Source organism: Lissotriton vulgaris, unplaced genomic scaffold, assembly GCF_964263255.1.
Source record: "Lissotriton vulgaris unplaced genomic scaffold, aLisVul1.2 SCAFFOLD_584, whole genome shotgun sequence".
Classification (NCBI taxonomy): Eukaryota; Metazoa; Chordata; class Amphibia; order Caudata; family Salamandridae; genus Lissotriton; species Lissotriton vulgaris.
Window position 1 is genome coordinate 42,452 of NW_028247781.1, and position 13,335 is coordinate 55,786.

The 13,335-nt window shown below is 46.9% G+C and overlaps 1 protein-coding gene across 1 annotated transcript in view; it reads right to left on the minus strand.

The window, feature by feature from the left end:
* The window catches only part of LOC147665045 (arf-GAP with coiled-coil, ANK repeat and PH domain-containing protein 3-like), a 236,057-nt gene that overhangs the window by 39,857 nt on the left and 182,865 nt on the right, over positions 1-13,335 (minus strand). The window contains exons 6-9 of the mRNA XM_086949796.1: positions 11,980-12,163; positions 11,483-11,527; positions 10,084-10,179; positions 7,810-7,884 (exon numbers count right to left, since the gene is read on the minus strand). Of these exons, the coding sequence (XP_086805922.1) occupies positions 7,810-7,884; positions 10,084-10,179; positions 11,483-11,527; positions 11,980-12,163 (400 nt within the window). The remainder of the gene's footprint in view (positions 1-7,809; positions 7,885-10,083; positions 10,180-11,482; positions 11,528-11,979; positions 12,164-13,335) is intronic.

Genomic DNA, 13,335 nt, shown 5'->3' on the forward strand with positions numbered 1-13,335 from the left:
ACCGGGTGGTAGATCTTAAGCTTTTGTTCTAGGTATGCCGGGCCATGCCCATTGATGGATTTATGGACGAGGCAACATAGTTTGAATTTAATGCATTTTTGTATTGGGAGCCAATGCAAGGTTTTTAAGCAGGGTAGTGAAGGGGTGCGGGAGGGAAGGTCGAGCACCAGCCTTGCAGCGGTGTTCTGTAGAACCTGAAGGCGAGCCAACAGGGTGGAATTTGTTGAGGACAGAAGTGCGTTCCCATAATCAATCCTACTGACAATGAGTCCCTGTACTAACGGCATACGAGCTGAAAGGGGATTTTCCTTAGACTACGCATGAGGCCAAAGCTGGTTCCTACTACTTTGCTAATGTGATCAGACATGGACAGCTTATTGTCAATTATTACCCCAAGATTCTTCACCGAGAGCTTGGGCGAGGGGCATGGACCAAGGGAGGCTGGCCACCAGTCATCGGACCAGATTTTATCGGCCCTTCCAAACAGCAGGACCGCCGTCTTTCCTGCATTCATCATTAGAAAGTTCCTGGTCATCCAGTCATGAATGTCTACCATGCAATTTTTGAATTTCAGTTTAGTTACATCTGGGTTCTGATTGATTGTGATCAAAATTTGGGTGTCGTCTGCGTAGGACACGGTCCCGAAACCGTGTGCTGGTATAACCTTTGCGAGGGGGGACACATACAGGTTGAAGAGCATAGGGCTCAGTATAGACCCCTGAGGGACACCCTTATCATTGTCATAAAAGTTGGAGGAGTGAGCACCAACTTGGACCGCCTGTTTGTCAGTTAGCTTTTTAACCAGCATAATGCGGAGCCCTCGACACCAATCTCAGCAAGACGTTCTAAAAGAATGAGATGCGAGATGGTGTCGAAGGCAGCGGATCGGTCGAGCAAGACCAGTATGGCAGACTGGTTGGAATCCAGCGTCATTCTTATATTGTCCACAATTTCGAGCAGGGCAGTTTCGGTACTATGAAAGGCCCTGAAGCCCGACTGTGAGGGGTCAAGGAGTTTGTTAGTCTCCAGATGTATTTTGAGTTGTTTGTTTATTAGGGACTCCATAATCTTCCCAAACAGGGGAAGGAGTGAGATGGGCAGATAGTTAGGGAGTGATTTAGGATCGGCTGAAGGTTTTTTTAAGATAGGTCTTATTACGGCCTCCTTCCAATGTAATGGGACAGGGGAGTGTAGTAGGGACTGATTTAAAGTTTTCGTTAAGGCAGGGATCAGAACAGGAGCTATTTTAGAAAAGGGTTAATGTGAATAAGTACATCACACACATGCCCTTACAGACCAGATACAAAAGGAAACTGAGAGCTAGTTCTCACAGACTCGACACAGAGGGACCCCAGGGAGTCTCCTTCTCACAGACCGGACAACCAGAGGACCGCAGCATCTGATTCTCGCAGACCACATAGTGAACTATAGAAACTCACTCTTACAGACCAGACACAGTGAACTGTAGAGTCTCATTCTTACAGACCAGATACAGAGGGAACACAGGAGCTAGTTTTCACAGGCCCGACACCAAGGGAACCAGGGAGTCTCACTCTGACAGACCAATTACAGAAGGAACCAGGGACTCTCATTCTCATAGACCAGACACAGAGAAAACTAGAGAGTCTCATTCTTGCAGATAAGGCACAGAGGGAACCAGGGAGTGTTATTCTCACCTACCATGTACAGAGGGAACAAGCAATGTCTGTGACACAGTGAACCACAGTGTCTCAACCTCACAGACCAGACACACACGGAACTGCAGACTCATTCTCACAGACACAGAGGGAATAACGGAGTCTCATTCTCACAGACCAGACACATGGGGAACTGCAGAGTCTCATTCTTACAAACCAGAAAAAGGGGATCAGGGACTCTCATCTCACAGACCAGGCACAGAGGGAACCAGAGCTATCTTTGAAGCTAAAAAACTCTGTCTCTTTCTCATAGACCGGACAGAGAGAAACAAAGAGTCTATTTTTTAAAGACCAGATACAGAGGAAACTGAGAGTCTTGTGCGCTTAGATAGATGCAGAGGGTGACCAGACTGTTTCATTCTCAAAGACCAGACACACAGGGAACCAGAGAATCTGATTCTCACAGACCAGATACACGGGGAACCAGAGAATCTGATTCTCACAGACCAGATACACAGGGAACCACAGAATCTGATTCTCACAGACCAGATACACAGGGAACCACAGAATCTGATTCTCACAGACCAGATACATGAACTGTAGAATGTCATTCTTACTGACCAGGAGCAAAAGAAACCAGCAAAGTCATGAGAAAGGCAGTGAAGCAGAGTCTCTGTGTCTGGTCCTCACAGACCAGACACAGAGAGAACCACTGAACCTTGTTCTCACAGACAAGACACCTAGGGCACCATAGTGTCTCACTCTCACACACCAGATACAGAGGGAATCAGTGTCTCCTCCTCACAGGCCAGATACAGATACAGAAGCAGAGGCAGCCAGTTATTCTTGCAGGGGGCAGGCGAGCCACACATGCACATACATACTCACAGTCACTCATTTACATGCACACTCACTCATACCCATCAATTCACAAGCGTACACATGCACCCACCATTCACAAGCACATAAACATGCTCACACCCATTTACACCACGCTCAAACACACATACGTTCATACATAACACAAGCACTCACTCAACATTAAAAAAACAAAACAAAAAATGACAGGAAACAGTGGTGATCTCGGGTGGCGGGAGGAAAGCCTCGGTGGTCCCTGGCGGATTGCAAATGCAGCCTCCTCCCATTGGCTGACAATATTAAGGGTCAGCCAGTGAGAGGAGGCAATAGTCCCTTACTCATCACAGAGTGGGATCGGGTCAGTGAGGTTGCTGACCCCACTCCACTCTGTGACCAGCTGCTACTGATGGGCAATCAGCCCTAGGAAGTTCATGCCTTAAAACTGAAGCACCCGGGTCCGAGTCTACTGTAACTCGCTCCCTCGATATGAGGGGGAGGACCTCCAAGAACTTTGCAGGGCGAACAGGTCACACCAGCAGGCCAGGGAAATCTTCAGCCCGGCAAAGTTTGACTCAGCCAGCCAGGCACCTGAGCATTTAGAGCATGTGCAGCGCCTAGCTGCCTGACCCGAACATGAAAAGTGCCGGTCAGGCTGACCTTTGCTCAGCCGGACAGACACTCTTCATGTGTGCAAAAAGGTGGTAATGGTGGGACCCCCTCCCCCCTTAACAACAGGGCGCTACTATACAGAGGAAGCCAGTGAGCTGTGTTTTCTGAGACCGATATAGAGGAAACCAGAGCTGCCTTCTCACCAGTGGCAGCATCATAGACCTAGATGGGTCAGGGGACACCCTCCCTCCACTGGGGCCAAGCTGTGTCTCTGGCCAAATGGAAGGACACGAGAAATCCCCTGTGAAGAGCACATGCAGTAGACACAGCGGTCTTCAATCTGTGGGGCGCGACCCCCAGGGCGGTCGTGGAGTCCTGGGAAGGGGGTCGCAGATTCTGCAGAGTGCAGTTCCTGGCATTGGGCTGAGGGTGCTCACGGTGGAGGCCTAATTCACACCGAGGTGTGAAAAACATCAACGCCTCATTAAGAAGTAAAAGGTCTTTTGAAGACCTGTCAAGTACTTGGGTGTGACAGTGTGTGTGTCCCTGAAGCTGTTACAGCCAGGACATACACTAGCTGGGGGGAGCTGGTGGGGGGAGGGCGGGGGGGGGGGCTGGGGGAGTGGCTGTAGTGTAGCCCTTTGAGTTCAATGGATGTTATGCACCTGGAGCTGTGGGTCCTGTGACACGTCCCCCGCCCCCAGCAGGGAGGCACAGAGATGCCCTCCCATGAGTGGGAAAGAAGAAGGAAGACGATGCAGAGAGATACTGACCCCCCCATGAGAGAGGCACAGAAAAGGTGGGTGGATGAATGATGGGTGGATGGATGGATGAAAGGCTGAAGGATGGATGGATGTCTGAAAAGGTGGGTGGATGAATGATGAGTGGATGGATGAATGAAAGGGTGGATGGATGAATGATGGATGTATGGATGGAAGGATGAAAGGGTGGATGGATGAAGGATAGATTGGTGAAGGATAGATGTATGGATGGAAGAATGAAAGGGTGGACGGACGGAAGGATGGATGGATGAAAGGGTGGATGGATGTGTAAAAAGATGGGTGGATGAATGAAGGGTGAATGGATGAAAGGGTGGATGGATGAATGATGTATGAAAGGGTGGATGGATGAATGATGGATGTATGGATGGAAGGATGAAAGGGTGGATGGATGAAGGATAGATTGGTGAAGGATAGATGTATGGATGGAAGAATGAAAGGGTGGACGGATGAAGGATGGATGGATGAAAGGGTGGATGGATGAATGATGGATGGATATGTAAAAAGATGGGTGGATGAATGATGGGTGAATGGATGGATGAAAGGGTGGATGGATGAATGATGGATGTATGGATGGAAGGATGAAAGGGTAGATGCATGAAGGATGGATGGATGGGAGGATGAAAGGGTGGATGGATGAAGGATGTATGTATGTATGGATGGGAGGATGAAAGGGTGGATGGATGAAGTATGGATGTATGTATGGATGGGAGGATGAAAGGGTGGATGGATGAAGGATGTATGTATGTATGGATGGGAGGATGAAAGGGTGGATGGATGTATGGATGGATAAAAGGCTGCATGGATGAATGATGCATGGGTGGATGTGTGAAAAGGTGGGGGGATGAATGATGGGTGGATGGATGAAAGGGTGGGTGGATGGATGTATGGATGAAAGGGTGGATGGATGTATGGATGGGAGGATGAAAGGGTGGATGGATGGGAGGATGAAAGGGCGGATGGATGAAGGATGGATGTATGGATGGGAGGATGAAAGGGTGGATGGATGTATGAATGGATAAAAGGTTGAATGGATGAATGATGGATGGATGTGTGAAAAGGTGGGTGGATGAATGATGGGTGGATGGAAGGAAGGGAGGATGGGTAGAGGATGGGTGAATGGATGGATGATGGATGTATGGATGGGAGGATGAAAGGGTGGATGGATGAAGGTTGGATGGGAGGATGAAAGGGTGGATGGATGTATGAATGGATAAAAGGTTGCATGGATGAATGATGGATGGATGTGTGAAAAGGTGGGTGGATGAATGATGGGTGGATGGAAGGAAGGGTGGATGGGTAAAGGATGGGTGAATGGATGGATGATGGATGTATGGATGGGTGGGTGTGTGAAAAGGGTGGATGAATGATGAGTGGATGGATGAATGAAAGGGTGGATGGATGAATGATGAATGTATGGATGTATGGATGGAAGGATGAAAGGGTGGATGGATGAAGGATAGATTGGTGAAGGATAGATGTATGGATGGAAGAATGAAAGGGTCGACAGGTGAAGGATGGATGGATGAAATGGTGGATGGATGAAGGATGGATGGATGGATGTGTGAAAAGGTGGGGGGATGAATGATGGGTAGATGGATGGATGAAGGGATGGGTGGATGGATGGATGAAAGGGTGAATAGGTGAAGGATGGATGTATGGATGGGAGGATGAAAGGGTGTGTGGATTAAGGATGGGAAGATGAAAGGGTGGATGGATGTATGAATGGATAAAAGGTTGCATGGATGAATGATGGATGGATGTGTGAAAAGGTGGGTGGATAAATGATGGGTGGATGGAAGGAAGGGTGGATGGGTAAAGGATGGATGTATGGATGGAAGGATGAAAGGGTGGATGGATGAAGGATGGATGTATGGATGGAAGGATGAAAGGGTGGATGGATGGATGTGTGAAAGTGTGGGTTGATGAATGATCGAGGGATGTGATGAGGTCTAACAGGCGCATTTATGGTTGTCAAAAGTTGATGATGAGGAGTACCAGTTTCTAGAACCTTTTGTCGGAAGGGGGTCGTTATGCCTAAAAAGGTTTTACAAGGGGGTCTCGGCATCAAAAAGTTTGAAGACCTCTGCAGTAGAGAGACATTAGGTAGTAGTGACAGCAAGAGCAGGAAAATCATCAATGTGTGAGAGAGAGGGACTCAACCTATGATACCACGTCAGGAAATGTTCCCAGTTCTATTGCCAGTTAGTGACAGCTTTTCGCACTCGGTACTGCTGAGTGTCAGTAGCGACTAACTCCAGGCACTCAGTACTACTGACTGTCAGCAGCAACTAACTTTCTGCAGTTGTGTCTGCTGCTTGTCAGTAACTGATAGCTCAGTGTTCTAAGCACTGCTGACCATCAGGAGTCACTAACTCTAAGCTCTCAGGTGTGCTGTCAGTAACTGCTGACTCCTGCACTTAGATATGCTGGTAGTAACTGCAAATCCATTGCTCTCTGTGCATTGCTGTCAGTCAGTTCCTTATGACTCAGTGCTCTCAGCTCTGCGGTTAGTAACAGCTACCTCAATGCTCTCAGTGCGGCCGGGCTGTTAGTTGTGAATAATTCAGTTAGCTTAGCCCTCGCCTCTACTGTCAGTAACTACTAGCATAATGCTCACATAATTCTGTAGTCAATTCACTAGTATATAATCACTTCCCAGCTGACCAGTAAGTAACTGTTAATACATCTTTTGCTCACAGTCAGCATAAACTATCTCAACAAATGGAGTTCAACTGACTACCAATAACTACTCACTCAAGGATTACCCATCTGTGCTGTCAGCAACTAGTAACTCAGATCTCAGTCAGCTCTCCTGACCGAGAAATAACTCAAAGCACTTAGTTTCCCACACTACCTTCCTGCTCTGGGAACTCTCCCAATCGTCAGTAAAACAAAAAATAATTTTACTTTGACACTGAAGCCTCAGATTCTTGGCTTGGCTGGAGAATGCTTCGGCCTTTTGAAGATGCTCCATAAGTTTCTTCCTCTGCTCCCGTTGGCGCATAGGAAGATTACGGTGCAGGCCCTCATTGGGTCACGGTTTGACTATGTCAACGTCCTGTATTTGGGCCTGCCGGAGTATCTTCTGCAACGGCTGCAAGTGGTCGAAAATTCGGCTGCGCGGGCCATTTTTGGCCTACATAGCCGAACGAAAGCATCTGACCTCTTGCAGTCCCTACACTGGTTGCCTATCCGTAAACGGATAGTTTTTAAGGCACTTACTTTGGCCCACAAGGCCTTCAATGCCTCTGGGGCCAAATATATCCCAAAACGTCTGGCTCCCTATCTTCCTGTTAGATCTTTGAGATCAGCGTCACAGTTTTTTGCTGTGGTTCCAGCTATAAGAAGAGCACGGACTGGGGGCCGATCTTTTAAGCGCCTTGCGCCTCAACTCTGGAATTCTCTGCCAATTGTTCTTCGCAGGAACTCCAATTTGCTGGCCTTTAGAAAGGGCCTGAAGTCCTGGTTATTCAGTCAGTAGGCTTTGCTTTCTCTCTGCCTGCCCCTGCTTCTGTTGTGGGCCATAGAGCGCCGGGACACTCCCCGGAGTAGCCGAGCGCTATATAAAACACCACCTAACATTAACATTAACTAACTCGAAGATCACCCTGCTCTGTGGTGAATAACCTGTAACTCAGACTTCTCCAACTCTCCTCACTCGAACGACTGATTCAAAGCACTTAGTTCTGCTGATTGCCAACATGCACTTACTCACTGCTCCTATAACTCTGCTCACTCTCAGTAATGTGTATCTAATTTTTCTCCTGTTCTTGCACACTGGAAGTGGGTCCTAAGCTAGAGTCCTCCTCCTCCTCCATCCAATCAGCTGACTCATGGGACATTCTCCTGTGACAGCATGAAACGTCATCTCAGAATCAGATAGGCTCTCTCCAAACGCGCCTCATCCAGCAGACCGCACTTACCCGCTGTTGTATCGTGGCATGCTTGTGCTCCATCTCCCGCTTTTCCACCGCAGAGTCGATCACCAGCTGATCCAACTAGAAGAAGAAAAATGAAAGCAAATCCGTTAGAAACACAATCCAACTATGGTATCATATGTCTCAACTGGCGATCCTGGGGGGTTCAATAGCAGGGTGTCGCACTGTGGGCCCCCAGGTTGGAGTTTGGCATGTGCGGCTTGATGGTAATGTTGAGTGATGGCAACTACGGGAATAAATGATATTGTTTGGAGCTTCCAGGTCTGGAGTTAGGTTGAAGTGTTATTAGTTGCTGGCTCTGACTTCAATGGAAGGGCGGAGCGCTGTTGGCCGTGGAAGGGGTTTAATGGTAGGGCTGTGGTGTGGTGGCTCCAGTGGGGATGTGAAAACAGGGCTTTATGTTTGTAGCCTTTGGGTGGTTTGACAGTAGGTCAATGTGCTGGTGACCTTGAAGGAGGTTTTGTAATAGGGAAGTGTGCTAATGGCCTTGAAGGTGGTTTAATGGTTTGGTTCTGTTCTTGTGGCCTTGGAGGGGATTTGATAAATAGGACAATGTGCCGACAGTCCAGGACTCAATGTGTGTGAACCTGTCCATTGATTATTAAGATTAAAATACTTCAGTCTATGAACAGTCAAGGTTGCAACAGGAAAAAGCTGTGGACTCCGATATATCGGGGTAAAACAAGGCCACATATTCAATTGCACTTCGGAACCAGTTGTGTAGATACATAAGACTGTAAAGCGGGAACAACCTATACTTAGAATCATCGCTACTGGATGGAGTTAAGTGTTGCATGTTACTGTATACGCTGTGAAAGGGAAGGGCGCTGCATGTGAGAGGATACAATGTTACATTTCGCAGCATAGTGTTACATATGGGAGAGTACTGTTTTAAGCATGTTAAAATAAAGGGTTAGGTGTGATAGGTGAAGGTACAGATCTGCACATGACATGGCATTGTAAAGTGAAAAAGTACATGGCTGCATGTAAATGTCTACAGAGTTGCATCTGAGGGGGTGAATGTTAAGTGTGTAATCGGAAGGGGAGCCCTGCGTAGAAGGGTAGAGGGTGCGGCAGGGTGCGGCAGGCTCCCAAATCAAAGGTTACTGTTTCGTTGTATGAGGGTGCTAAAGTACATGCAGGAGTGTATTGGGTGATTCAATATAAAGTGTTGGGTTATGTCACCGGCACCTGTTATGTGATTTTCTATATAGCTTTGAGTGTTGCCTGGGCAGTGATTTAACTAAATGATTCAGGGCTGTCTGTGGTGGAGTGTCGCCATTAATTGGTACAGTACAAGGTCAGTGGGGTGTTACTTAAGGGACAGTGTAGGATACTCTATGGTCAGATACGAGTACACATGTTCGGTGCTGCAGGATTCCATATGGGGGAAAGCGTTGTGTCTGGCACAGTATAACTGGGGGAGCGCGGAGGGTTTTTTGTGGTTGGGTGCACGGTCCCTTGTTGGTTCTTGAAGATTCTGTATGGGAGGGTACATAGTTATGCGTATTATGGCGTCATGTGTGTTACAGTAGTGGGCAGGTGTGGAGAGGGTAAATGGTCACTTATGAGACGGTAGTGACTTATGTGTGGAAGGCTAATGGTTCATATAAGAGATGATAGATAGTTATGTGTGGGACGGTACAGGGTCACCAGTGAGATGGTAGACGGTTAGGCGTGGGACGGTACAGGGTCACCAGTGAGACGGGAGATGGTTATGTGTGGGACGGTACAGGGTCACCAGTGAGACGGGAGATGGTTATGTGTGGGACGGTACAGGGTCACCAGTGAGACGGGAGATGGTTATGTGTGGGACGGAAGAGGGTCACCAGTGAGACGGTAGATGGTTTTGTGTGGGATGGAACAGGGTCACCAGTGAGATGGTAGAGGTTTTGTGTGGGATGGTAAAGGGTCACCAGAGAGATGGTAGAGGTTTTGTGTAGGATGGTATCGGGTCACCAGAGAGATGGTAGAGGTTTTGTGTGGGATGGCAGGGTCACCAGAGAGATTATAGAGGTTTTGTGTGGGATGATATAGGGTCACCAGAGAGATGGTAGAGCTTTTGTGTGGGATGGTATAGGGTCAGCAGAGAGATGGTAGAGCTTTTGTGTGGGATGGTATAGGGTAACATGAGGCGGTAGTGGATTATAGGTGGGTGGGATCTGGTCAAATGAGAGACGGTAGATGGTTAAATGAAGGAGGGTACGCTATAAAGGAAAGGTTACTAATTATATTGTGAGACGCTGCAAGAAGTCCTACCTCCGCTGCCAGTTTCTTCATGTAAGGGTCCAGTTCATGGAGCAGGCTGTACCCCTGCTGGAAGAACGTGTACTGAGCGTGCATAAAGGACAGCATCTGCAAAACAAGACTTGGGATCAGGGGAAGCCACATGGAAAGAGGTAGATTTCCAACTATAAACCTCAGATCTACATTTATGCCACGAAAATAGCTGCATCTTTGACAGTGTTTTCTTCGCCTGGGCGCTGCTCAGCACAACACATCTCCAACACCACATTAGAGGCCATGCACTACTCAACCACAAGTCACCTCAAAGACACCAGCGGCTGCCCACAGACACCTACTTCTTAAACACCAATGGCAGCTCTCTGCACAAACACTAATGACAAATCAGTGCTCATATACCACAACTCACCGCTCAAACACTAATGAGAGGTCCTTGCTCTGATAGCGCGGGCTAATCCCTGACAGTTTACTACTTACACACCAATGATCGCTCACTGCTCAAACACCCTTGGCAGTTTTCTGCTCAGACACCGATGATAGGTCACTGCACAAACTCCATGTAAAGGTCACTGCGCAGACACCGCTGAGAGGCCATTGCTCAGACATCAACAATAGGTCACTACTCAGGCACTACTAACAGATAACTGTTCAGACAGAAATGATAGGTCAGTGCTGGGACACCAATGATAGGTCACTGCTGGGACACCAATGATAGGCCACTGCTGGGACACCAATGATAGGTCCTTGCTCATCCACCAATGGTAGGTCCCTGCTCATTCACCAATGATTGCTCACTGCTGAGACACTAATGATAGTTCGCTGCTGAGACACCAATGATAGGTCCCAGCTCATTCACCAATGATAGGTCACAGCAGAGACACCAATGATAGGTCCCAGCTCATTCACCAATGATAGGTCACAGCAGATACACCAATGATAGGTCCCAGCTCATTCACAAATGATAGGTCACAGCAGAGACACCAATGATAGGTCACTGCTCACCCACCAATGGTAGGTCCCTGCTCTGATATCGCTGCAGGTCACTCATAGCTCACTGCTCACATGCCGATGGCAGATCACTTCTCAGACACTGTTGCCAGGTCACTGAAAGGACAACGATGGATGATCATTGCTCAGACAACAATGATAATTGACTTCTCTGACATTAAAGTAAAGGCACTGCCCAGTCACTAATGGCAGATCACTGCCCAGACAGAAATTATAGGTCTCTGCTGCAACACCAATAATCAGTCAATGCTCAGACACCACTTGCTGGTTACTCCCCAGATGCCAATAAAAGGTCAATGATCAGAAACTTGTAGATCAATACTGGTAGGTCATAGAAAGGACAACACTGGCATCAGAGCCAAGGGGAACCGACAATCCTCAGGGTTTCACCAACTTTGGCTCTTACCGCGTCCAAGATTTCAAACTTCTTCTTAGCCTGGAGGACGTTGATCTGAAATGAAAGAAGAACATGCTTAATATGGGAACCACAAAAAATACAGATAATAAACCCTCTTGGGAATCAGACATACACTGATAGTCACTGATATGGAGACTGAAGTCAGGCTGTAACACAACCACAGTGGGATTATGGGCTCTTTAGGTATTCCGCCCTACCACTCCTTCTACGGCACAGACACTTGGAGGCCGACTTATAACCTCTTTTTTAATGAAAATGTGTCTTTTCTCTAATTTATTTCTCTTTTTATTACCATTTTAACAACATGGTGTACTATATTTTGAATCACAGGTTCTATAAAAGAACGAGGTTTGATTTAAAATTAAATGCATAAGGACTCTGCCAACCAAATACGTCCTCCTAACAAGTCACCTTTTTTTTTGCATCATGGTGGCTTGGAAAACTATAAGGGCCAAACAAATCCATGACGATCACGCCAAGCTCACCTGCAAGACGTAGTCCAGCGCCAGGTGCCGGAAGCACTTGCGTGTAATGGTCAGGGTACCCGTGGCCTCCTCTACCTCATGCAGCTTGTGGCGCGGTGCCTGGGCGTTCTTCACAAGGGCCAACTCCATATCCTCACGCACTTTGTCAAACTGCTTCTTGGTCTCCTTGAACTTCCGCACATCCCTAGAGACATGAAAGGTAATAAGAAAGTGTTCAGCACAAACATCGACCAGCAATGTAAGAACTACAGACATGTCCTGGAGAATATGTCCATCATTACACCTGCGGACAACACTGACATCATGGTGAACTCTCACCTCTTTGTTGAATCCCTTTTTAGATATCATGTTTTCTGATGTTTTTAGTCAGTTCAGTGTCAAAATGTCAGAGGGTGTATGTTGCACTTTTTAAGTAACAACTCCCTCTTATTTTGCAGATATAGGTTTTTCAATATATTTAGCATGTGCCCTCAGGCACTAAAGGAAGGGCAGGTGGCAATTTTAGAAGAAACTGAGAAGAAATGATGGATTGTAGCTCTTACTTTTGTTGATGGAGCACTGCCATCTGAGGTCTAGGATATGTGTCTTGCACCTGACTTATGGGGAGACTGAGAGATAGCTCAGCTATGTGAATCCTGAACATATAATTTATTTCTAGGCAGTCATACCTCTTCTACCTAAATCAAACACCTCTGTGACTGGTTTCTCTGAGTGCACTGTAAGACAAATGTAGAATTTATTTTAATGTATTGCTTGTGTATTTTTCCTCCAGGACAGGGTCTATACAGAGGGAGTACACCCTGCTCCCCTTGTGTAGGCATTGCATTGCTGTGTCCTTCCTCTTGACACTACTTGTTCCATTGTTACACTACAACCTAATAAGTATTTTGTCCGCAACATGTCTCTTTTGTACACAATTCAAAGGTGTCCCTTTTGCTAGTCAGGCCAGGCTAATTGCGATAATTGGTATAGACATCTGGGAACAACCATTACAGACAATATACTCAATCTAAAAAGAATTTTGGAGAATGTTATAATAAATGTTGCATTTTATAATGCACATTGACTCTGAAGGGTTGAATAACAACATTGATATTTTAGTGAATGTGATGCTTTATGTTTGAAGTAGAATTGAAAGCATGTGTTTTGTTATTATTACATATGTAATTAAGAGATTTGATTTCTGATTCTGTTTTAATGACCTCTTTGCAGGGCATCGCCCATCAGCCCCATATGACATGTGTTTTGCAGATTGAAGGAATAATTGTGCTCTCTGCATGCTAGAGCACCATTTGATGCACAGTTGTTTCAAGGCAAATACCTTTTTTTTGCTAGTGGCTTCCTGCATGGCTGTAG